Source organism: Seriola aureovittata, chromosome 14 (assembly GCF_021018895.1).
Source record: "Seriola aureovittata isolate HTS-2021-v1 ecotype China chromosome 14, ASM2101889v1, whole genome shotgun sequence".
Taxonomy (NCBI): Eukaryota; Metazoa; Chordata; class Actinopteri; order Carangiformes; family Carangidae; genus Seriola; species Seriola aureovittata.
In genome coordinates this window covers 5,479,212-5,504,070 of record NC_079377.1, presented here as the reverse complement: position 1 = coordinate 5,504,070, position 24,859 = coordinate 5,479,212, and the positions used below count along the sequence as shown (strand labels likewise).

General features: G+C 42.0%; 1 protein-coding gene across 2 annotated transcripts in view; it reads left to right on the top strand.

Annotated features, from left to right (window-relative positions):
* LOC130181290 (adhesion G protein-coupled receptor A1) overlaps window positions 1-24,859 on the top strand; it is a 171,668-nt gene that overhangs the window by 28,532 nt on the left and 118,277 nt on the right. For both annotated transcript variants that reach the window (XM_056395349.1, XM_056395350.1), the window contains exons 3-7: window positions 994-1,065; window positions 3,457-3,528; window positions 3,810-3,881; window positions 4,327-4,490; window positions 13,353-13,566. In XM_056395349.1, the coding sequence (XP_056251324.1) occupies window positions 994-1,065; window positions 3,457-3,528; window positions 3,810-3,881; window positions 4,327-4,490; window positions 13,353-13,566 (594 nt within the window). The remainder of the gene's footprint in view (window positions 1-993; window positions 1,066-3,456; window positions 3,529-3,809; window positions 3,882-4,326; window positions 4,491-13,352; window positions 13,567-24,859) is intronic.

Below are 24,859 nucleotides of genomic sequence, written 5' to 3'. Positions count from 1 at the left end.
TAGGTAAAAGGGAGCATTTTGTAACCAAACTGTCCCACATGTTGAATAAACAGAGTTCTAGCATTACTTTTATTTTCACTTTGGGACAATGGCTGTGGCGCTGATAGTTATATTGGTCTTGTTTTGTTTCTTTTGGCCAGCCTTGATTTGGCCTGTATGACTGTTAATTTAAAAAAAGTTTTGGGCTACATTGTTGCTCACATTTGGAAGGCGCTACCTTTCTTCTCATTCTCATCACACTGGACACACAGTGTAGAGTTAGAGGAAACCAGGGACACAATTTCAGGAAGTTTTCTTTGGCCTGCAGAGAAAACCCATAGAGGAGATTTTTCTGAGATCCATTTTTAGTAGCGTCAGAGGTTTTGGGGTATAGTCAGTGGGGGCGGACAAGGAGTGCCTGGCTGAAAACCGCAACATGTGTGTTTTTGCCTCTTGTCTGGATGTGGTCTGGGTCTTAAGAATGCAGGAAATAGTTTGTGCTGTCCAGCTAACAGGTGCAAGCTTACTCACTGATGAATTTCCCTATTATTAGAATAATATAGGAACAAAGGTAACATTTGAATTCAAAAATTATTTAAGAATAGCATAAGTTGACGCTTGGCGCTCTTATTTTTCATACTCTGGTTTGATATTGCTCAAAGTTGTCCTTATGCTAGACTTAAATTTTATTTCTTTACTGCAGCTTGAAAAACCGAGTCCTTCCCTTTATTCCCTGCTGATCGCAAACCATTATTGTGTAGACTGCACTCTGTGAGAACTATAAACATCCTCATGCATGTTTTGAATGAATCACATTTCCTTGGAAGGTTTGGGTGTATACAGTCAGCAAGCATGAGCTCAAAACTAATGCCTAACCGCCTCTTTAAATCAGTGCAGAGAATAGATAGATAGATAGATAGATAGATAGATAGATAGATAGATAGATAGATAGATAGATGATCACTAACTTAACTGTCGTTGCTAACTCTTCCTTTCTCTGTCTCTCATCTCCAGGGACCTGAAGAATAATTTGATAAGCACCGTGGAGCCCGGGGCCTTCCGTGGTCTGTTGGCTCTGAGGAGACTGTAAGTATGATGAAGCCTTGTAATAGCCTTCTCCAGGGGACACAGGGACAAGTCCTCTGGTTTTAGAGACAACGAGTAGGAGTGTCTTAACTGCAGAGTGAAGAGAGTACTGAAATGTTTAACTGAGGCAAATGTGCTGAAACCACTACTTCAGGCTTTTGTGAACTTTCATTATCCAGACACAACTAACCGAGGGCCGTTTTTTAAGCAGCGCCTTCCTTCATGTTCATACAGCCAGACACATTCACAAGTGGGAGCTGCCCGCTGTGATTTGGGAGGGTTTCATGTTTTGCCAGAGGGCACATCAGCTGGAGGGGTTAAGGAAAAGGAGAGCACTTGTCATTCACTTCTTCCACTCAGCATTTGGGGATTAGAACTACTGACCCTCTGCTGAGACTATAGATATGGGTCCATCCACTTGTTTTTATGCGCATTTTTAATTTAAGCATTAAAAAAACCGAGTGGAAAAAAAAACTTGAAATAACACAAAACGTTCTTGGGCTTGGCTGATGTAGGAAAGTTGGTGTATCAATGAAATTCGAATGTGACAATATGCAATGGAAACAGATTTAACGGATAAATCATGACGTAAGCTAATGAAGCTTGTGACTTAAATGACCACGGAGGCTCCCACTCCACTGAGGAGAAGGAAAACAGTGGCAGATGAAACAGACTGTAACGTTCCTCAAATTAATGAAACCATTTGAGGCTCGAATGCTGCTCTTTTAATTATGTCATCTTGTTGCGCCAATCTATTGGCACCCAACTGGAAAATTAGCACCAACAGCTGTTTATCAATGCACCCAACTCCTCATAGTCACATTATGGTAGCAGATCACCATTCTTGCCTGGGCTAATATATTGTTTAAGAGTAGTACAAGTGGAAAGGGGGTAAAGTCTGCAAGCTGGCACAGAAAGTTCAGTTCATTACACAGGTAAATGTAGCTACAGTTTGCTAACATTGACCACCACAGGGAAACTCTTGATGGACCGCTACAGCCTGCAAGGTAACGCTCATGGGACCGATGGGGTTTTGCCAAGCTAGGACCACTTCTAGTGACCTTATTTGCTAACATGCTGACTGACCACTATTGGCTTGATGTGGGTTGATTTTGAATGTTTGATGAGATTTTATCAAAAAATATTAAAACTGACACATTTCACATTTTTTTCTTGAGCATATAATACAACTATAATACAGGAAGTGAAAAAAATGAATAACTTTCATTTATATTTAATTTTTATTTTCATAATCAGTCAGGAGGGAGCTTAGGCTTGCTACAAATGTTTATTTTCTTTCTCGTTTCTTTGGTTTGAATATAGTTTTAAAAATTTGTACGTTTCTTTGTACAAGTAGACAAGCTAGGAAGGCTGAGGAAAATGTGCCTATTCACGCCTTTGGCTGCCTCGGTTTGTCATGTGATCTTAACCTTTGCAGGTTGTAGAAGGTCACTCCCAGCCATCTTAAGCTGTTGATCAAACCACACTAAGGTGTAGTGGCAAAACTCTATAAGTGTATTGAATTGAGCAATGGTGTGTTTTCTTGTTTATCAAAGTTTTATAATGTTTCCTAATCAACAGTGTGCAAATTTGGTCTTTTGAAATTACGTAAAATGTTGTGTCTTACAAACTTATTTGCAATGCAAAGATGCACAAAGCTGTAGAAAAGAGTTTTTTTCCCCCTTCGTTTATGATGACCTCTTCTTCTCAAGCAATCTTTTCAATGATTACTCTCATCCTGGCTTTCTACATATAGGCTTCAGAGTGAGTGACATGATTGCAGCCTGATAGTTAGTGGGATCTGGGCTGGCAGGGATGCAAGCAGTGAGTTATCCAAGCTGATTTGGGGCGCGTGTGCGCCAGGCTCGGGGAGCAGCAGAGTGCTAATTTAAGTGCTCCCCAACTGGTCATTACTCGAGTGCTCTGCTTATTTTCCCACAGCTGCTCCAGCAAAGCAGCTCTTTAATTACAGAGTGCGAGGGCATGGAGCCATGGACGCGACAGCGCTTAGCTACTTGCATATGGAAGCCCGCTGCGTTTGCATGTGTGTGTGTGTGTGTGTGTGTGTGTGTGTGTGTGTTGGGGTGTGTATGCCAGCAATGGTTATGTGAGGAGTAAAAGGTTACAAAAGGTCAGGACAGATATTCCAGGACGTTGAATAGATGAATGAACATGGCACTGGTTTACTAACACAGCTTTCACAGCTGTTCAAGTTCCCTATGTTTTAAGAAGGCAAGTATGCATGAAAACAGATATAAACACAGACACATATTTTTGCTGATGATTCCTATTTTGTCCTGTCTCTTCTTGTGACTATAATATCAGTTAAATTTATATTTACCACATGAACTGCTGGATGTTGTTCTCGATTTACCTTTTTTGTCCATATAGGGACCTATCCAACAACAGGATTGGCTGTCTCTCCCCTGAAATGTTTCTCGATCTGGGCAACCTCTCAAAATTGTGAGTAATCCCTAAATTGAAAACATGAATAGCACTGCTTTATGCTCAATTTTCACGGTATAGAGAATATGGTGTTTGATATGGCCTTAGTAATGCATAACAAAATACATAATTTGGTTTTGGTGCTTGCGAAGAGTGGTCTGTTTCTGAATGAATGTCTTTGTGTGTGTGTGTGTGTGTGTGTGTGTGTGTGTGTGTGTGTGTGTGTGTGTGTGTGTGTGTGTGTGTGTGTGTGTGTGTGTGTGTGTGTGTGTGTGTGTTTTCCTTTTTTCCACAACCAGGAATTTATCTGGGAACATCTTCTCCACGCTGACCGTGGGACTTTTTACACACCTCGTGGCTCTCAGAGTGCTGTAAGGCAAACACATAGCCTACACATACATGTACATTAAATACATTCACTTACCTAAGTTGTGGTTAAAAAAACAAAAATAATCAAACCTTAGCTGTTATTGTTCAGTGTACAGTGGCAATTGTAAAAAAGTCAGGAAGTTACAGGCTGTTTTCACTGCAGATACTTTCTCTTATTATAGCAGGAGAAGCACAGGTGTAACTAATGACATTAACGATGGCTCTGTTCCACGTAGGTGAGCCAGTAAGCCTGGGAACTGGCACACACAAATGGAATGAAACCATCATTAATTTTATCAATTACACCTGTGTTTTCCTGTTATATGACTTGTCATAATACCTGCTGTGACAAACAGCCACTGAATTAAAGAAATCAATGGAAGGTTGCTCAAATCCACGTAACACAAGCACACAGTTATCTAACTGTATGCTGGTATGTCCCATCAGGCACTTCCACACTGAGACTTTATTCTGTGACTGTCAGCTGAAGTGGCTGCTCCTCTGGGCCCGAAGCAACTCAGTGAGGATTGGGAATGACACGGTGTGTGTGTTCCCCACCCACCTCCACGGCCTGGAGTTTCGCAACCTACGTGAACAACAACTCAGATGCGGTAAGTATAATAATTGTGTGAGGTTAACATAGACGGGCGGTACTTATTGGCTTTTAAAGGAGCTATCTGTAAGTTTTGCTATTCCTACACAGCCAGTGTTAGCATTAACAGCTTTTTACTTTCTAGTCTAGAAAAAACATTGCATGTTCAGCACTAACTTCCAGTTCCAGTCTGCCCTGAAGAACCCCTTGTCTCGTAAACACAATGATGGCTGAAGGTCTTATCAAGAGAGTCAAGAAACCACATTTGGCGGCATAGAAAACTTATAAATAGCTCCTGTTTTAGGTTCATATAAAATTAACGAAAATCAAGGGAATTAAATGTAAAGAAAAGCATTTAGTGCAAAAAAATGAATTGACAAATCTTTCAACATATGATATTTTGTATTCAAAGGAGCAATTTGTCAGTTTTCTAACTAGCCTTGAGGAAATGTTGCAAGTTCAGGGTCAAACCTTGTTCCTTTATTTGCCAAGAGCCTCTTGTTTTGCTTCTATTACTCTATGACGATTGGCCTGTCTTCTCACTTTCTGACAAGAAGTCACTATAGCATCCAGTCTGCCCAGAGGGAGTATTACAACCTATGGTCTTGTAAATGCAACAAAGCTCTTGGCAAAACTGTTAAGAAAACAGCTGTTAATGCTAATATTGGCTGGCAATAGCAAAACTTACAAATACCTCCTTTAAATAAAAAGAAAAAATATTATTTTTATATATATATATATATATATATATATATATATATATATATATATACTTATTTTTTCCTGCATCAGACTGAATTTTTAGCATCAAAAATAATAACCTACCCACAGTCCACAAATAATGCTCTACATAATTAGCACTTTTGTTAATTAGTTAATAAATTGATTCCACCTGGCGTCCCAGGTGTAAACTAGTCCTTGATTAAAGCCAGCAGGTCTCGGAGTCCTGAAATTGACTCTCTTACAGACTTTGTCAGATAGGAAGTGTTTGAAAAGTTATCTTCCTTTAGGGGACATATGTTGATTTTATCAAGCAAAAACAATGGCAGGATATAAGACATCTGAATTATTCTTTGTTTCTTTTATCATTCACAAGAGGCTGCAGAGGCATCTTGATTTGTCTGATTTCAAGATAAGCAGTTTGTAATTGTCTGTTTTGAAGGAAAAATAAAATACTGTAATGAATTATGAATGCTGTAGGGAGTTTTGAACTAAAAACTGAGAGGAGCCTAGCTGATAGTGAAGTGGAGCCCTTTGTGAGGATACCTGGGCTGTGTGGTTCTACTGGGTGTTTACTATAAATGAACTACATGATGTGTTATGTTTAAAGTAAAGCTTTTGCTGGACCCCAGAATTCAGGCACTGAGGCAGAAGAGCGAAGTAACAAAGGCAGTTTATTGTAAAAAATTAGGAAAAGCTGGAGCTGAGATTGCTGGAGAGATTGGGATGGGCAGCAGAGAAGGGAAATGGGCTGGACTGGAGGGACTGGGGGACGAAAGCTAAGCTGGCTAGCTCCCAGTTCTCAGGCTGGAGTTCATATACACGGAGGAGCTGGGCAAGGCAAGGTTCTGGTGTACAGGTGAAGGTGAATCTGGAGCACAGGCAAACAATAGTTACACTGAAGTCAAATGTGACATGAGGAATCATGAACAAAAACTAGACGGTTTCCATAACATGGTACCATATGAGTCAACGTACAATCTGGTGAAGACTATAGTGAAAAGCTGGGGTGTAAATAATGCAGGGGCTTGTTGAGTTAATGAGCTGATCAGAAGCAGGTGTGCAGGGGGTTTGGCAGGAGCAGGACCATGCCCAACAACATGCAAACCAAAGGTGTACTTCCACTGCAGGAACTTTCCCCAGGAACCAGGAACCTTTTAAGGAACTATGTGTGTTTTAACTGCAGCAACCAGGGTCTAAATTTAGTTCTAGGGTAATTGATCGACCCCCAAAAAAGTCTCTGGTTGGGGTGCAGTACTTTCCAAAGGTTCAGGAACTTTGGGGGGGTGTGGTCCACAGTGCTGAACATTTCTGATTAGTTGAGTACTTGCTGCATTTTATTTCACACACCATGTTTAAAAGCCTGCAGCTGCAAGCCAGCTGTTTCGTTTTGATTCGATACTGTTGTTTTTCATTGTGGTTCGAGAAGGAGAAGAAAGCCTACGACAGATGGACTGACGACAAGGTCCAGGCCTTGCTCACCATTTACGCAGAGCACAAATGATGATGCCGGCCTGTCCATCACTTCTATGGCGTCATTGTTGTTCTATAGCCTTCCTCTTGTTCTTACCGCAACCTACTGGACTGGAGGTGTAGTGCATTTACCTCCATTGCTTTTCCATACATCATCAGCCTGATTTGCATAAACTTCGCAGGACTTTAGGCCGTGGTGGAAACGCAGACAACAGTGGGCCACAGGAACCTTTTAGTTCCTGAAGAAAAGTACTTTTTGGTCCAAAGGCGGCTCAAGAGAGAGGCAGACTGGGGACAAATGAAGGAGGGGGAAACAGCAGGAACACAAGGGAATGAGACAAAGCTGATACCTAACCATGAAATTTCTGTATTTTCCTATGATAACAGAAAATCTCCATAAATGTCTACATGTGTAAAGATCAATGCATCCTTTGATTTTTTGGAAACAAAATGAGAAGCCCACAAACCTCCAACCAATAAATCCCAGATTATTTTTCCTTTTTTGTTTTTAGAACATTTTAAAGCGAACAAGCAAGTGTTTCAGACCTTAGGGCTAGATTGAATGGGCATTTTGCTAAGCTCTGAAATCTGTAAGATAAGGGATATCTTTACACTTTAAGAATGCCTCCTGAGATTTCTCATTAGCAAAAAACAGTTTAATGTCACTAACATCACATTTTCAAGTGGTTAGCACAATGAAAACTTGATTAACTAGATCTATACTGATAATACGTTTCCCTCTCCACTGTTATCTCTCCTCCTGCTGTGAACTGTTTGACAAGCCTAATATAAGGCAATGATTTAGTGCAAAATTGCCAGTGAGAAAACTCCAGGCTGCATCTCATAAGGCAGTCTTGTGTTATCTATTCCCTATTATGTACCACCTGTGTTAGGAGCAGCAGGTGCTTTAAAAGCCAGAGGAAGGAGCTTATGCTACAGAGGTTGCTGGTTCAAAATTCCCTCATCAGAGGTGGAAATCTGTGTCGGGAAAATGAATTAGCTCTGTCCTCCCCTGCCTCTCAAATTGCTGTCAAAGTGCTTTCAGTAAAGCATATAACACTTGAGCTGGGGGTCGCTCTTCTTAAGCTTCTCAGGGGCCAGTGGTAGAGGACTAAAGTTGAACTGGGCAGATGCCAGGTGTGAAAATGTCTGAATATGCAGCGAGTGGTTGCTGGAGTAGATCAGGCCTGCTCAGCAAAAACTTCTCTATAATTACAGTTTTGCAGAGTGGGAGGTCCTTCATTTAAAATCTACACAGCATGGTGTGTGTTTGCCCTGACCCACAGCAGAGGAGCAGAAAAACAAAAGAAAGAAGGAAAGAATACTGAGAAGAAGAAAGAAGAATTCACTGTAAGACTAAAACTTTTGTATCTATGTTTGATTTTTACAATACTAGTGTAGTTACATTTCTTGTTCCAAGAGGCTGACAAATTAATGACATTTTTTTATTATTTTTTAATATTTACATTATTTGCACAACTGCAACTTTTAAAGCTCTGCTATTATTGCCATGATACGGCAATGCTGGCATTAAGCCAACTAATGATAGCAACATTTGCTGAACACAATAATAATATTAGTTCCAGCAAGTTAGCTAACATTGTCATGCCTGCTGTAGCTGTAATGAAAACAGACATGTAATATTATGTAGCCATCAAGTAACTTACACATGGAGGAGAAGAAAAGCCAGTCTTATTCGAGCTGGAGCCCTTTAGCAGCTCTTAAGTCTCTCCATCTCGGTAAAGCCAAACCAGTATTGGTGCCACGGTCGGACTGGGAAAGAAATTCAGCCTTGGACTTATCTGCTGGGACCAGCCGCGTGATTGACAGGAGCACAGAGTGGGCTGTTAAAGACAGTGACAAAGCCAGTAAAGACACTGATGGAACCGGTAAAAACTTTATAAATGTTTTGATGGTCCACCGGCTGACCGGGATGTGAGCCAGTAGTCCCCTGGCCAGTTTGCCTGTGCTCTGGTCTTATCTCTTTGCCAGAGGCTTTTTTTAGATTAAAAAAACATGGTTTCTTCAGTGTGCCATGTGGGACGTCCCTTTGTGTTTCTAAACAGAGGCAGGGCCAATGGTTTAACAGGGTGCGGCCAGCTTGCACTAACATGCACCTGCCGCCATCCTGGATACCAAAATACAGAGGGGATGTGACATTGTTCTCCGCTCAGGACACCATTACTCCACTATATATTTCCATTGAAAATAGTTGTTTGCTGCTATATTGTTATTGTTATGCCTTTAGGCCTAAATATGAGTCTGAAGACTAAAAGATTAAAACAGAAGTTGCAGCATGGTGTCTGTCAGTAGTGGGTGCATCAAACTGAGTTTTTAGGCAGAATAAAATGGCCTCTTCACTGACTAGAACCTGTTAGCTACGGTAAAGAGAAATCCAAGAGTCTTTACTTTCTTTTTTTCTGAAAAACTAGTTACAGACAGGCAATCTCCCCCTGCCTCCCTCCCTGTCTCCCCTCCGTTGCTCTATCTCCATGCTCTATGCTGCGGTCCACAGGGAATTGTATCTCATATGTGATAGAATCATCCTCCTCTTCTCCTTACATCTGGTTGACGCAGGGGATATTGCTTTGGAATGAGAAAATCATTGGTTAGTGGTGGAGTGTGTCTGTGTGTTTGTGCATGAGTATATGTGTGAAGCTAGGGACGTTATACGACGATGCACTGTATGCATGGTGTTAAACCATTTGCAGAAAACTAATGAGGAGAAACTTATCCCAATGTGAAGCATGTATATGTTCAACCCCCTGCAGTTTGTGTGTTGGAATACACAGATGGCGTCGTCCTGAGATGTCTGCACCGCAGACTTTCTGGAGTTATTCTATGTAATCCTAATTGTATGTGTTTTTCATTTACACAGAACAATCCAAAGCAATTACAGGGTAATTCTGCGCATTGCATGGACAAAGAGCCATGAGTGGAATCCAGTGGCAGGACGAGGAATGCTCCTTTCAGGCCTTAAAGCATCCATTATGGGATTACACTGATAACGTTCTGGGCTTCCTGCTATTGCCATGCTTGGATCCATCCGCCTTTCCACAGCACAACTCCATCTTACAATACCTTATTCACTCACTTGACAACAAGCAATTTTCAATTGGATACAGTGGGATGCTCTAACAACCACATTTCTAAATGTTATTTGATGGTTGTTATTTCCATATGGTTTCACTTTGTGAGGGTATGTTGTACACTGGCTGGGACATCGCTGAGGCTGTTTGGATGGGATAGTACTAAGAACCTTATGCTAGCTTCTTGTTATCAGGAAAAACCATGGGATTGGATGAAAATATCCCTCTTCCACACTCACATACTATTGGAAATATTAATATTTCTTCAATGAGATCTTCTCCATTTGTTTTTATGAAGATCTGTCATCGAAGATGCATCTGTTTCTTTCTCCAGCGGCTCCAGCGTGATGGGTAGCAGATGTCTGCACCACACATTCCAGCAATGAGCCCTGGTCCCTCCACTGATACAGGTCAGGTACTGCCTGCAAATGAGGGGGAATGGAGGGGCGCATGCAGCTTCCTGCCAGGATCAGGTGCTTCCTGTGTTGAGGTTAGGGCAGGCTTCTGTTTTACTCATCTAGCCACAGCCCTCTGGTTCTTTAACACTGCTGGGATGAGAGCTGCAGCGCAGACTTAAAGAGTGGAGCTCACATGCTATATTATATGCTGCAGGACAAGCCTCTGCTTTCTATAGCAGTATTTATTGCATGATGACACAGCAGTGCAATTGCCCTTTATGGGCATCGTGTCATTAAATTAAATTTCATGTGCAGGCCCAAGTCTTTTAGCCCGTGGTGTGCCTCTAATAATTTAATGATATAAAAATATCATCAAATATAACTCAACATAGTCTGTCATATTAGTCTTTGAAGTTCAGTCACACACCTCCTTTTAAATCAGGTTCTTTGAGGAAGGGATAATGAAGTGACTCTAGAAACACATACAGGAGAATCAGTCTGAGCATGAGAATATCTACTTGTTTCATTTCATTAACTGTTGTGGTTTGGATCAAAGTCAAGATTGAAAAGTAAAACCTTCACTGTGTGTGAATAAAGACAGAGAGTAGGAAATCAACCTTATAGCAGGGTGTTCAGCCATATGATATACTGTATTTTGACAAAAACAAGTATTTTTTGTTAAAAGACTTCAGAATTGTGACAGTTACCATAATAACTTTATAGTGCTAACAGGTGCTGACAAATATGGAGCATGACATGTGCCAGCATGTAAATAATTATAGACTTAATTACTTTTGTTTAGTACATTGATCATTTTTAAAATGCTTTTTCAGATTGATGAATTGAATTTGCATTTAAATGATGCAGCAGCAGGAGCTCTGATTGGCCTGACCTAACAAATGAGTCCTCGCTGACACTCACCACCTGGCCAATCAAAGTTCCTGTTGTCTCTCTGTGGGCTTGCCATTCAAGTGACACACTGCTTACACATAATGTATCATTTAAAGACAGATTATGTCATTAGATTTATTAATTGGCAATTTTAAAGTTTTATTCTTTACAATTTCAGGCAACAATGTTTTGTAGATACATTTTTGATGAAGGATAACAGTTAATGCTAATCATAAAAAAAAAAAAAAAAAGTTAATGATAATACACTGCTGTTCCTGTTTCACAATAAAAGCCTCCCTGTGTTTGGCCAGAAGCAGCCGTAGGAGGTTCAGTGAGACTGTTATCAGTGAGATAAAATGCACTTTATTGTATACATGTGTCTGTTTCCTGTAAATCATTTATGTGTGTGAAAGAGTCTGTGTCTGAATCCAACATGATAATGACGGACACTGCCAATAAAAATGGGCTTAGATTTCATTAACATTTTTAAGTATTTTAAGGAACTTCTTATTTGATTGAATTCGTTGTAAGTCTATAATTATTGTGGGGATACACTCCAGGGTCCATTTTAATAGACTGCTTGTACCAGTTATAAGTCAGCTGTATTCTAACAGAGCGCTGGTAGTGAGGGTGCATCACTGTGTGCTCCACAGACTGAGCCACACTGCTAATGAACTCTCATACTCCAAAACCATGCACACACATAAAGGCATACATATCACCATGCCTCTCTCCCTCTCTCCCTGTCTCCATCTCTCTTTCTTCTACACACACACACACAAGCACACAACCAATAACTGCATTTTGCTCTGGCACTGTCCAATAGCCGAAGGCAAGCAGCCACACTCTGATCCTTGGCTCAAAGCGTTGTTTCAACAGTATCAGCATCAGCCAAGTCAACAGTCAATGGCCCCCATGCTGTCTCTGCTGTGTGTCACCCGCAGGAGATAACAAAGCCTCGGCTACTGTTGTTGAGGACTATCATAGGGTCTTACCACTCTAACAGGGTCAGCTCCAGTAATTACACAGAGATGTCAACATGGAAGATCCAATATTAGTGACAGACTTTTAATGTTACTCTCGAAAGCATGGCACTTTTGATTAGGCACCTGTGATTATGAATAACTTGTATGGAAAATTGAGGTCAAAGCCCTGCATGTGTTAATAGCTGCGATTGCTTACTGACTTCTATATTACCATAAACAATCATGCAAGCTCTCCTGCTCGGTTGAAATGTTAAGTCGTGGGCTGTAGACATTCAGCCACATCACCCAACATGGATCTTTCAGTATTTTTTCCTTCTCAAACCGATGCATGAAGCAATAACAGACTTTATGACTCTTGTATTGAATTGCCTGTCAGACGGCAGCGACATCCACACTTGATTGGAATACAAGCGAAGGCAAAGTGCTTGCTTACGCTGCTCTTTGGAGCATGTCCAAGGAAATGTCTGGCCTTGTATGAGCAAACATGCACCGAAGGGGATTCAGTGAGCTGGCAAGGTGCTGGGCTCATGCTGGATCCAACAAAACCACATGGCCGCTCTATCCTTACCAAACCAGGCAACACACACACCTCCATGGGTTCAGCATGATTGGAGATAATTGAATTGTATATCTACAGTGTGATTAGATTGATTAGGGATTAAGGGATTTTCACTAAAAATCAAACCCCCTCTCATGTTCTGGCACTGGACGAAACACTCTCCGCTGTCTTCTAATCTTATCCTTACCGTTGGCGTATTCTTTGGCAAAAAGGCTCGAGGACTGCTAGGTAAGTAATCCCATCTCTGGTGTTTCAGCCGGCGTCCACTGTGAACATGTAAGGAGTCAAGGAGAGTCCAGGAGAGCGCTCAAGGCTGCTCTCCTTTATCAGCTGCTGTTCATCTCGCTCAGCAACAGCAACAACGTGTGGGAACGACGTGGGAGCAGTGTGACCTTGACAGAATAGATTTGTGCGTGTTTGTGTGTGTTGACAGTGTTTTGAGGGCATACGCATGTGTTTGTGTGTGTGTAGGTGCATAGGGTAAGAACGTGTGTGTCTGTGGTAGTGTGTGCAGGCTTGTTATCAGTCTGATTTGATTACAGTTCATGCATGTAATGCTGTGTTCCTACATGTTAACACCACTGGCAAAACAGGCAAAATCATATAGAGCGCACATCCTGTAAAACCTCCATTCTTCCTCCTCCGTCGTTTCTCAAGGATGGAAGAATGACCTTCTCACTCTTCCTCTGCCATCCCGCTTCAGGAAGGGGGGAAGGGAAGGTTTACAAGCTGACCTTCCTGTTTTATTCTCTCCGAATCTTCCAGATGGACCTCTGGAGATGCCCCTCTTCCAGCTCATCCCCTCTCAGAGACAACTGGTTTTCCGTGGAGACCGGCTCCCCCTGCAGTGCACCGCCTCCTACTTGGACCCGTCGGTGGAGCTGCGGTGGCGTCACAGCGGCCACATTGTGACCACGCAGGAAGACCGGGGCGTCTATGTGGAGGAAACCCTGCTTCACGACTGCTGCCTGCTGACCAGGTACAACACAGCGGAGAGAGGAAGGAGGAGGGAGATGAGGGGAGGGAGGATGGATGGGTGAATGTGAGCTGGGAGCTGATTAGCTGTTGACTGGCCTGTTGCGTTGACACATATACACAAACACACGCTGAAGGATATTTGTAAGTCAAGTCAAAACACACAGGCAAATAAGCTGCTCCATAAACAGTCTCATCATGGTACAAAGAGAAACAAACACACGTGCTATTGTAAAAAAAAAAAAAAGATAAAATACACACACACACACACACACACACGCACACGCCTTTTCCTTCATTCAGCACAGACATGTTAACCGGGGTCACAGAGCCAGATGTAACATATACACACACAGATACACCCCCCCTGCCTGTCTCTCACTCACGCTCAGGAGCTGTGATTTACCTTTTGTTATTGGCGCCCTTGATAAGGATCTGAAAGGACAGGACAGAATTGGCTTGGCAGCGTGCCAACACCTCGGAGCAATCTGCGGCTCGTCTCTAGAGGTTGGCCGTCCAGCCGCTCCCCCAGCGCCGGCGGAGCGCTGGCGGATCACACGCTAAGAGGAACAGATGCTGAATCATAATTGTGTTGATAAAGTAGACCGGCAACACTGGCTTTTACACATCTTTTTCATAGAAGACGTCGCCGCAAGCCTCCATCCTCATCCTGTCTTTGTTTTCTTGGTGGTCTGTGGCGCATATGGGTGTGTGTATGTGTGTGTGTGTGTGTGTGTTATAGTAGATGAATTTGATGTAATGCAACAGGCAACGGGGCTCAGATGCAGGAGCACATTGCTGTTGATTAGTTTAACTGCTGCCTGTTCTGACTCAGCCTCTCTAACATAAATATTGATGGAGTGCTGACAGAAATATGTTTCCCTGTGTCAACAGGGCCGCAACGCCTCTTGTTGTGTGGTTTATTTGGCAACAAGAACGCCAGCTACTTTTCCGCTCCATTTCTGGGAAGGTATACTGTTCCCCTGACTGCAAACGCCACAATCAGTCAATATTTTTTCTTTTCATTATGTACCAGCTCACTGTTTGACATTCTCAGTGATCCCTATGGTGAATGCACGGCCTTGAATAATTGGATTACAGGGTAGAAAGAGATCTTTTAGTGATGAGTCAGTGTCTTTGTGTCGCAGTAGTGATGTTTCTTGGCACAGTTTATTTTTATTGAGGTATTCATCAACAGTGGTCAATACAATCCTTTTGTCACTCGCCTCTCATTACCTACCATTATCAACAGTGGTGGAGACTGAATTGCTATATTTAAAGAGGCTATATGTGAGTTTCTCCGCTGCCGAATGTGGTTTCTTGCTGGGAGTGGGAGGTGTAGTGCTTGTGGTGATAATGGTTGCTTTCCAAGAGCTTCAGGCATTGTTGTGTTGGCAAGACAAGAGGTTAGAATGTGGCAGCACTACTTCTTCATCCTCTCATGCTGAACTGAGGGCAGGCTGGACACTATAGTGACTCACTATAGCATGCGAACTTCTGTAGAAGAAAAGAAGGGATAGAAATAGAAGCAAAACAACAGTAAACATTGGTGTTGCTTTCCACTGCTGGAGACAGCACTTCGTGAGCAAAGGAATGATGCTTGATGCTGAACTCGCAACGTTTCTTATAGACTGGTAGGTAAACAGCTGTTAATGCTAACGATGGCTAAGTATAGATAGCAAAAACCCACATATAGCACCTTCAAGTACAATTATGGGGTACTTTTGCATTACCTGAGAATTTCTTTTTTTTACTTTGTGCTCCTTTGCACTTCTGCTTCACCACATTCCAAAGAGATATTGTACTTTTCAATACACTTGTACTTTATTTGATAGCAATATTTTCAAATGGCTTTGGAAATTAAGATTTTACACACACACTATAATCAGTTTAAAAAATATGATGCACGTGATGATAAATAGATTCAACTACCTATATCTAGTGAAAATTAGCCCCACAACAGTAAAATGAGCTACAATACATAAATAATATAATACACGTTTGCAATAATATAACACTGTAACTGCTGTTTTTGACTTAATATTTTGTTTATACCTCTTTGCTTTTAGTTAAAGCTGCATGAATCCATATTTCTACATTAACAATGGATCAAATGACTATGTGTAACGTGAGAGGAGTCTAACCAGCAGAGATTTATCATCTGATTCAGTGTAGACTGTAACCTCTTTTATCTAATTGGCTTGGTTTTCTGGCCTACAACTTTACTGTTTTGATTCACTGTCTCTTCTCTCTGTACAGAGATAAAAGAAGAGTGAGTATTAGACTTACATTCATCATGTTGACACAAACACAACCCTGAATGAATGATAATGTTGTCCATGTGTTATACATGTGTAAATAAGCCACAACATGTTTGCCTTATCCACTTAATAAGGTAATAAAATGAGAATGTTGCCTGCACAGATTGTTGAACTGCCCCCAAGCTATTAATCTACATTAAGTAATACTTTAGATGCAAGACTATTACTTGTAATACAGCTTTTTCCTGCCATGTCACTGCTGCATGCACTGCTATAAGTGTGTCGGACAAAGTTTCTGACTTTTGGCAAAAAACTTTGGCAGAGGATACTGAATGTATGAGGTGAAATCAACACAAAGACTTTCACTGGGATTTTGTTACTTTTCACAAGCAAAAATATACTGTATGTCATAGTATGACACATGTCACTGTGTTGCTCAGTGAACATCGGGTTGGGGGGGCACTGGAAGCAGTATTTGAAATATTTTGGCTTTGAGGTGTTCTGGGGGGGGCGTCTGTTTACAGCAAAGATTCATGTGGAGAAACTATAAAACATTGAAGGCTGCTAGTTAACACCAGTGTGACTAGCTGTGAATGTGTGTTGTTTCCATAGCAATGAGTAATTACTTCAGTGTTTCTGTCAGCCTTCTAGGGAACAGGGAGGTCAGAGTATCATCCATAAAATTTCACCAACATGGCGGAAACATGGATGCTCTCTTCCTTGGTGTTCTCTGTGAAGGACATAAAGAGCTTCTTCCTCTTAAAAGAAGCTACGTGAAGGCTGTGTTATTGCCGTGGTTACAAATTTACAAGAGGGATATTCTGCTGTCAGACTTCCCATGAAAGCAACTTGGTGTCTAGCATCCAGACACACACACACACACACACACACACACACAGACATACCATTCAATTCAAGTGGCTTCGCTGGTGTGGCTGCATGAATTACAATATTGCCGAATCATATTAACACTAACTATACAATCATCATAAACATAAATGAAGAATTTTCTTAAACAGTTTTCTAAAACCAGACACAAGCCACCTGACAAGGTGAGCTACAGCAACACCATTATCTTTAATAAGTGTATAAATGAAATTTACCAGGTTTAGCACAAATCAATGTCAGATCAAACTCATTCAAAAATCTGCTAAATTAATTCTGCCCCATTTAATGCCAAAAAGTTACATACTGCATAATATGTGACATATAGGCCTACATATGCACTGAAATCCAGTGCAGTGACACAGCGCAGGCTACTCTTGACATCTCTGGCTGGGGCAGCATGTGAGTCACTATGCCCAGCTGCTGCTTCTTGCTTTCCCAACATCGTTGAACAGGGATTTAGCCAGGTCCTCCACATTCAGTCCAAGTACCACACTCGCTTGACCTCCGGTGCACTGCAGCTCAAACTAACTTCTGTGCAACCCCGCAGTGCAGGAACTACACTGAGAACCACCAAGCACCTGGCTCACACTTTTAAAGCATTTTTGCTGATTTCCTTTGAAAGTTAAAATAAATCATTAGTTTTTTTCAGTAGCCTCAAACTTTTTCCTTGGTAGGCTGCTCTTGTTTTCCATTGGAAGAGTTAATAAGAATGCTTCTTGTTTGGCTTTTCTGATTGGCTGCTGTTTGCGATCAATATTGACACCTAACCCCTGCATTTGTTTCACACCATAAATATAATTTCTCTTCACATGATTTATCTCCTTTGGAGGGGCTCAACCAAACCCTCAGCCAGTTATGATGTAACACAATAATAATCATAACTAGAAAATTCCAGGGAAATTTTGAGTGGCACGGGGGCTACTGCCGGGATGAGTACATGATTTATTTCCAGTGTTCAAAAGTCACCCTGATTATATTCTGGTTTTGAGAAATGTCTTGATATAAAAGACTCTGATATAAAACAATGTCACATCCCTCCATCATGTATTATGTGGAAACATCTCATATTCTGTGTTGTCTTTTTTAATAAAACAAGAGGCAACATGTCTTCAAACAGGCATTTAAAGGGTTAAAATCCTGAAAACTAATAATCATTTGGTAGGTTTGAGCAGAACTGAAGTGGTTTAAGAGATGTATGCAAAAAAAAAGCAGAAACAAATATTGATATATGATGATTTTATAGCATTTTCTTTGTGTGTCCCTTTTTGGACGCGAGGAACCCCAGAGGGTACAAAATGTCTTACCAGTGTATAATAGACCTGTAACAGTAACTGACATTAGATTTTAAAAATATGTCAAAAAAGACACTTTCTTGCAGAAATCCATACCTCCAGCTGTAACACAGCCAAAATGATCAGCAAATCAAAAAAGGAAAAGTGAAGAAAATGTCCAAAAAAGGACAGAGGGACCCCTGAGGGTTAATAAATCCCATGAACCGCTATTTAAATTACCACTATTATGTTTTTTTCTGTGCTAAATTTAACATTACTGGGGAGGAGAGCAACGCGACTAGAAGTGACAGCGAGAGAGGGCTAGTAGCTTCTCCTCTCCTCTGTCTCAGCGGAGACCGTCACAACTTCATTCACTCTTTTAACAAAACAAAAAAAAAAGCAACGAAGGAAGCAGTAAATGGACATACACATTTAAGACCTAACTAAATGTAATTTAAGACCTAACATGCGGCTAATGTAAAGCTAGCGGAGCTTGGAGAGTTGGTTATCTGGTTGCTAGGCGCACGCACGCACGCACACAGGTCAGGAGCTGCCGTTGCCATGGCAATGTGAAAATCTGCCCAGAATTTGGCTTCTACATGGCTTCAAACAATTGCAAATTATGAGAAAACCGTTACTTCTTGTCAAAAACTGAAAACACCATGACAGACACTGAAGCCAGAAGTTTCTTACAGTCTCTATTTTATTCAGATATTCCTTAAAATGAGTGAGTAAGGTCAGTGCGAAGACAGAGTGAGATTCTTTTGAAAAAAAAAGACGATTACATTAGGTGTCAATGAGAGTGAGACAGGTATTGCTGCCGGACTCGGCACCCCCGTTTAAATTTTGTGCAGACCCTGCCTGTCAAAGTTACATTTTATGAATCCCAACAATTATGTCTACATTTTGAGAAATAATTATTTGTCTCCTTTTTACGGTTTGGCCGTGAGCTCGAGTTAAAAATAAAAATAAAGGTTACTTTTTACTGCTTCACGCACTCTAGCCAACTGATGCTGTCACTCTAACTTTGAAGAAAAAGTGATTTCCACTCCTCCTTTGAGTGCTCATAGTTTGAAAAGTTTATATGTTATGTAAAAACAGTTGGTGTGTTTTGGAGAGAGCAGAAGTTTTCCTCCGTTTTATAGTTTGAATCACATTTCTACGTGCAGGTATGAGAGAGCTGGGCGACTCAGAAAAAAGGTGAAATTTGAGGCACTCCTCTCAGCTATTTTAGCTGTAGAGGAGTGCCTCGGAGCTGAGCACCCGTGGCACTAATAAGAAAAAGACCAGAATTACTGCCTCGCAGTTGTCTGCCTCCTCCACTCAGACCAGTTTCTCACTCTTTATCTAAAGTTACATAAAATATTAACCATTTATTGTCATTTATTTGACATTCCTTTGATTATGACATCACATTCCTTTGATCATGACATCACATTCCTTTGTTTATGACATCATGTATTGTGCCTTTGATGTGTCTCACTTGCCTTTGATGTATGATGTCATACATTTAGATGTCTATATATATATATATATACACGAATATATACATATATATTCATATGGTAAGCTTTCATTTCCACTCCACACAAGTGACTCGAAGCACACACATTGAAGAACACAGTTTTCAACAACACGATTTCAGACACTGCTGAAAATTTACAGAAGTTTTCAACAACAAGCTGAAAGCGATTACAAGTGCTAGTGAAAGAAGAATTGTCTGTCATGGAGCAATCCAGAAACCAGATGGACAGCCCCACCAACATCCCGCCAGAGGCTCTCTTGCCCATTGTGAATAAATATTTTGAAAGATTCTCTGCAGTACAGTGGAACCTGTTAGCTGCAGGGATTCAGGACTCGGACACAACAGCCACGCTGGCCGATTTGTGTGCAGAAGTGGTGCAGACACTCTGTATTATTGTCCTCAGAGTTGTAAAACCAATTATCGTGGAGAGCTTCCATAAGAACACTCCTCAGGCCGAATTGAGCAAATCTCTGGAGAACCTTGACACAAATGTGGGAGACTCCCTCTCTGAAAGCTTCGCTCTGGCTCTTGCTGTCCAAAAGGACACATATGAGAGTGCTATGCAGCTGACAGCACTGATCGAGAAGGAGGTTTCACACAAGGTGAACTCCATTGCCTCTGAGGCCATCAACACCTCTGAGTGGCCGTCACAGCCTGCTGTTTTTGTCACTGGCTCCATGTCCAACATCAAGTCTCTGCATCACATGGTGTCTCAAGCTACCAAATGTTTGCGAAAATATTTGGATAAGCTGAAATTCCAGTGCCTGGGAGATTGTTGGCATCCACAAATCATTGAGTCTGCACCAAACCAAATCTCTGAGACAGCGCCCGGGTTCTTTGAAATAGAGGAACCAGAGCGATGTGAATCGTCTCAGAGCGTAAAATCCAAGATTTCCACCCACTCATCCACTAAAGCTGTGACTGACATTCTCGTCAAATGGTCCAGCGAGACACCAGACATGGCAGAAGAGAACACAAATTCTCCCCAAACTGACATCTCCCTGAAAGCTGAGGATGCAGCGTATGATATTTTGAAAATCATAAGAGAAGACCTGCATTATGATAACTTTGAACACATTGAGGCGTGCAGCGAGGAAAGCAGCTTACAGACACCTCATTTTGATATGAGGTTAGTTGTGGGCAAGGTGAGGGAGTTTTTTGCCTCACATGACACACGTGCAGACGACGCCACTGATGCAAATGAAATAAGTGAAAGATGCAAATTTCTCGGGTTTGCCCAAAGACAATTTGAAAAAACAATGGCAGAGCTGAAGAACAAGTTTAAGGCACAAGACTCAGAGTTTCTGGTGAGTCTCAAACAGGTTTCGAGGTCCTGTAAGGCAAAACTGTTTAAAGAAGACTACCTTGCACCAGGAGCGATGGCAGAGTCTTCCAGGAAAACACCTGAAGATGCCAGATCAACCAGCAGGATGACAATACACAGCATGAACAGAAAGTCTCCAGTTGATTTCGACATCATTAAAACTGATGTTGACATCTTGTATGAAAAACTACGCCAGACAAAGGATGCTGGAGCACATGCCAGCAAAACACTAGAAGACATCAAGGACAACGGCGACATCAGGGAGTTTTCAAAGGTCCTGATTGATAAAATTTACAATAGTCTGATGACTGACGAGACATATCAGTTTCCTGTGGTTGACACGGACAGACGTCTCTCTGACTCTGTCATCCCTGGGTTCACCAGGAGAGGGGGTGACACTCAGTTCTCTCCCGAAGTCATGTACGCCATGGCAGAGGACATGGTGGGAAAGCTCCTGCAGAACCTGCTGCTCTGCATGGACAAAGACCCAGCAGAGAAGACAAATTACAGCGAGGAGGTGTCTGGTGCTCTGACTGAAATCCAAGACGTAATCACCAACGTGCTGACTAAACCAGAGGAGAGGACCATCACACCAGAGTACCAGAGTGTCACACCAGAGAACAGGACCACCACACCACAGAACAGGACCGCCACACCACGGGTCAGGACCGCCACACCAGAGAAGAGTGGCATCATACTAGAGAGGAAGAGTGTCACACCGGAGAACAGGACCACCACACCGGAGAACAGGACCACCACACCACAGGACAGGACCACCACACCACGGGTCAGGACCACCACACCACGGGTCAGGACCACCACACCAGAGTCCCTTGAAGCCAGTGTCAGGCAGAGAACACCACCCTCGTGTTCAACACAGACACCACGTCCTTGTGAGGCTGGACCATCTAAATCCTTCTATCATTATTATGATGGTGATGAGGACGAAGAGGAGGAGGATGATGATGATGATGATGGCAATGACTTGGCTATCACGGTCTGTTTTGATGATTCGATCCCAAACAGGTCGGTTCCAAGTACATCATCTGCCAAGTGCTCTGAGCCTGGACGTCGCCCCAGTCCTGTGTTAATCCCTAAGGAGCGAGCTAATGTACTTCCATCAATTAACATGGCCACGGACCTCGACTCTCTTCTTCTCATGAGGCTCCTCGTAAAAGTTCAGAAAACAGAGGGATCTCCACAGGGACCAGACCCGAACGCCCTCACCGATCGTCTGTCGGACATAATCAACATCCGTGGCTCGTCTGACAAAGACACCAAGAAGAGGAGGAAAAAAATCTACAAGGCCGTGTTTGAAGACCTCCAGATGGAGTTTGGCGCTCCAGAAAAACTTCTGCAGGCTGTAATGACATCAGATGACACATCTTTTGATGATGCCCTTGTGAGGTATCTAGAAATCCATCTGGATGCCCTCGCTAATCGTCCCCCAAAGAAGTCCAGAGTGTCCAGGTTTTTCTCTGCAGTGGGGAGGGCTTTCAACAAACCCCTCAAGTGGTTCAAGGCTAAATAAGATCGATTAGTAACTTAGGCCTCATACCGCTCATGTTCAGGGACATCTGTCTGTCTTTCTGTCTGTCTGTCTAACTGTCTGTCTGTCTGTCTCTCTCTCTCTCTCTCTCTCTCTCCCCCTCTCCCTCTCCCTCTTTCTCATCTTGGGTTTAATCCGGGAGCTCCGGTTTCTTCCCATCATTTACAATTAAAACATCTAAATTGTATTTTGATTTTAATGGTGTTTTCCTCTGCTGTCAACCTCAAAAAGGTATAAATAAGAAATTCAGGTTGCTTAAGACTAAAAGTGTTACTGCGTGTACTCCAGGGCACACTGTTTACTTATTGTTATTGCATGTAGATTTCGTGTGCGCACGCAAAGGTTTCGCTGTGTCACCACTGTGACTCTGATGATTCAGAGTAGGTCACTTCAGTAACTCAATTTAAAGTAGCCTACTATGCTGAGCCAGTCAGTGTGATTCATTCATGATGCATTTTGTTTTGACTGAAGTTTAACAATCAAAATTCAGGGTGAATTAGTCTTTGTTTTTTGTAGTTTGGTATTCATTTGCATGTGTTTTTATTTATTCATTGCATGGGTTGTTCTTGTTTTTTCATGTACTTCCAATGATAAGTCTTTCTAAATAAAAAATCTAAATAAATCAAACTTTTAACTGCAAATTTGAGTATGGAAAGCCTCTACTTTTGTCATGTTAAACTTAAAATATAATGTGGTTGAAGGTTAAGAGTTCCAAGACTATCGACATCAGCACAAAGTGGGGCTGAGGTGTTTCTTCATCTAAGTTTTCCTCCGTTTTATAGTTTGAATCACATTTCTACGTGCAGATATGAGAGAGCTGGGTGACTCAGAAAAAAGGTGAAATTTTAATTTTGTGGGTTTTTAAAGAAAATTCCAATGCATTCCTAATGCATTATTTATTCCCAGTATTTTGGGAATAACTTTGGGAAAAATTGGAATTTTAACACCAAAAGTCATAGCACCTCTTTCGGGATCAAGACACACGTTTTGATGTATATATTACCGGGGTTTTCTCCGCCCCGAGGCACTCCTCTTAGCTATTCTAGCTGTAGAGGAGTGCCTCGGAGCTGAGCAGCCATGGCACTAATACGAAGATTCATTGATAATAATAATCATAATTTTTGACAGTTAGCCATTTTATCTGATGGGGGTGGTATGGGACCTGGATAATGGGTAGGGGGGCACTGGCCCAAAAAAGGTTAAGAACTACTCACTCTCAGTAAACATAAAATCCACTAATGTGCAACAGCAGTGAGAAGTCACTGGCCTCATATCTAAGCCCATCAGAGAGGAGAGGGGTCCTTATGGTGTCTTGTTAGGTGTCAGTGAAGGGAGAACTCCTTATGCTACTGACCCTCTGTTGGCTGTTTACTGACCAGTTACATCTGTCAGCTCCTGGTCCAGCCGTCTGGGTCTCCAGTCCCATCATCACAAACTCTACGGCTCCCCCCACCACTGCATCTCTCCCATTGCGCAAAAAACTGTTCTCCAGGTTTTTGTCTCTACTTTTCCAGCTAAATGTCCCAATAGAACATGATGAATTTCTCATTGCTCCTATTCTGATTAGAGCCCCTGCTTGCAATTATCCACCGCTCTCCTCTTGTGTACACAAATAATACAATTTTCTCCTTCAAGTGGAACAGTTCGGGTCATGTTGCTCTTGGCACCTAAAATGTGTCTCTCCTGTAGAAAAACCTGCAAGGAGCAGGCATCATTTCCATAGCTGATGAGTGTATAACAGAGCTGGGTCCAACAAAAACAATCTGCTGTGCCTGGGCTGAACTTCACCCTTCGCCCTGAGCTGTATCTGAAATTGCGGTGCTGAGAGACGTGTGGGGGAAATTAGAGTCCTGTGACTTCACTGATCCAGCACTCATTTAGTCAAAAAACAACAAAAAAAAAAATCTAACTAATGTTCTGGCCTTTGACATACCAGACGCTGTCAGTGCTTGTTTAACCGCAGTGGACAATACATTAGTCATTATGGTGGATGTTGATTTCTTTCACCTTGGATAAATGTCCTCTAAATTAGCCAGCCTCGCCCTGCATGCCCCATCAGAGGGGAAAGACTGAATACACAGGATTTAGCGGGTGGCTTAAAGCCCTCATCTGGATTTGTCGCATAGTGTTGCAGCAATGCGAGCAGAGATGCCAAAGCCACAGTGAAATGACCTCTTTGAAGGTGAACCCAAAATGTTTTGAGGCTATTTTCTCAGCTACATTCTGCTTATCCTGCTTTGGGCTGTATCAGGCAAAGAGCCAGTATAGACGTTCAAATCATGACATGAGCTTTTGCTCACTGAATCAGGCATAACATTATTAAATGCGTTTTTTTTTTGTCATTTTTGCAGCATTGTATTTCTTTCACTGCTTCCTCCCACTTTTCCACTGTGCACTGTGTCATTACAGGATCTCATTTGGTGGCGCAGGTGGGCCGATAAGCTGATCCGTTTACATAGCTCGCAGTGAGCAGCAGCAA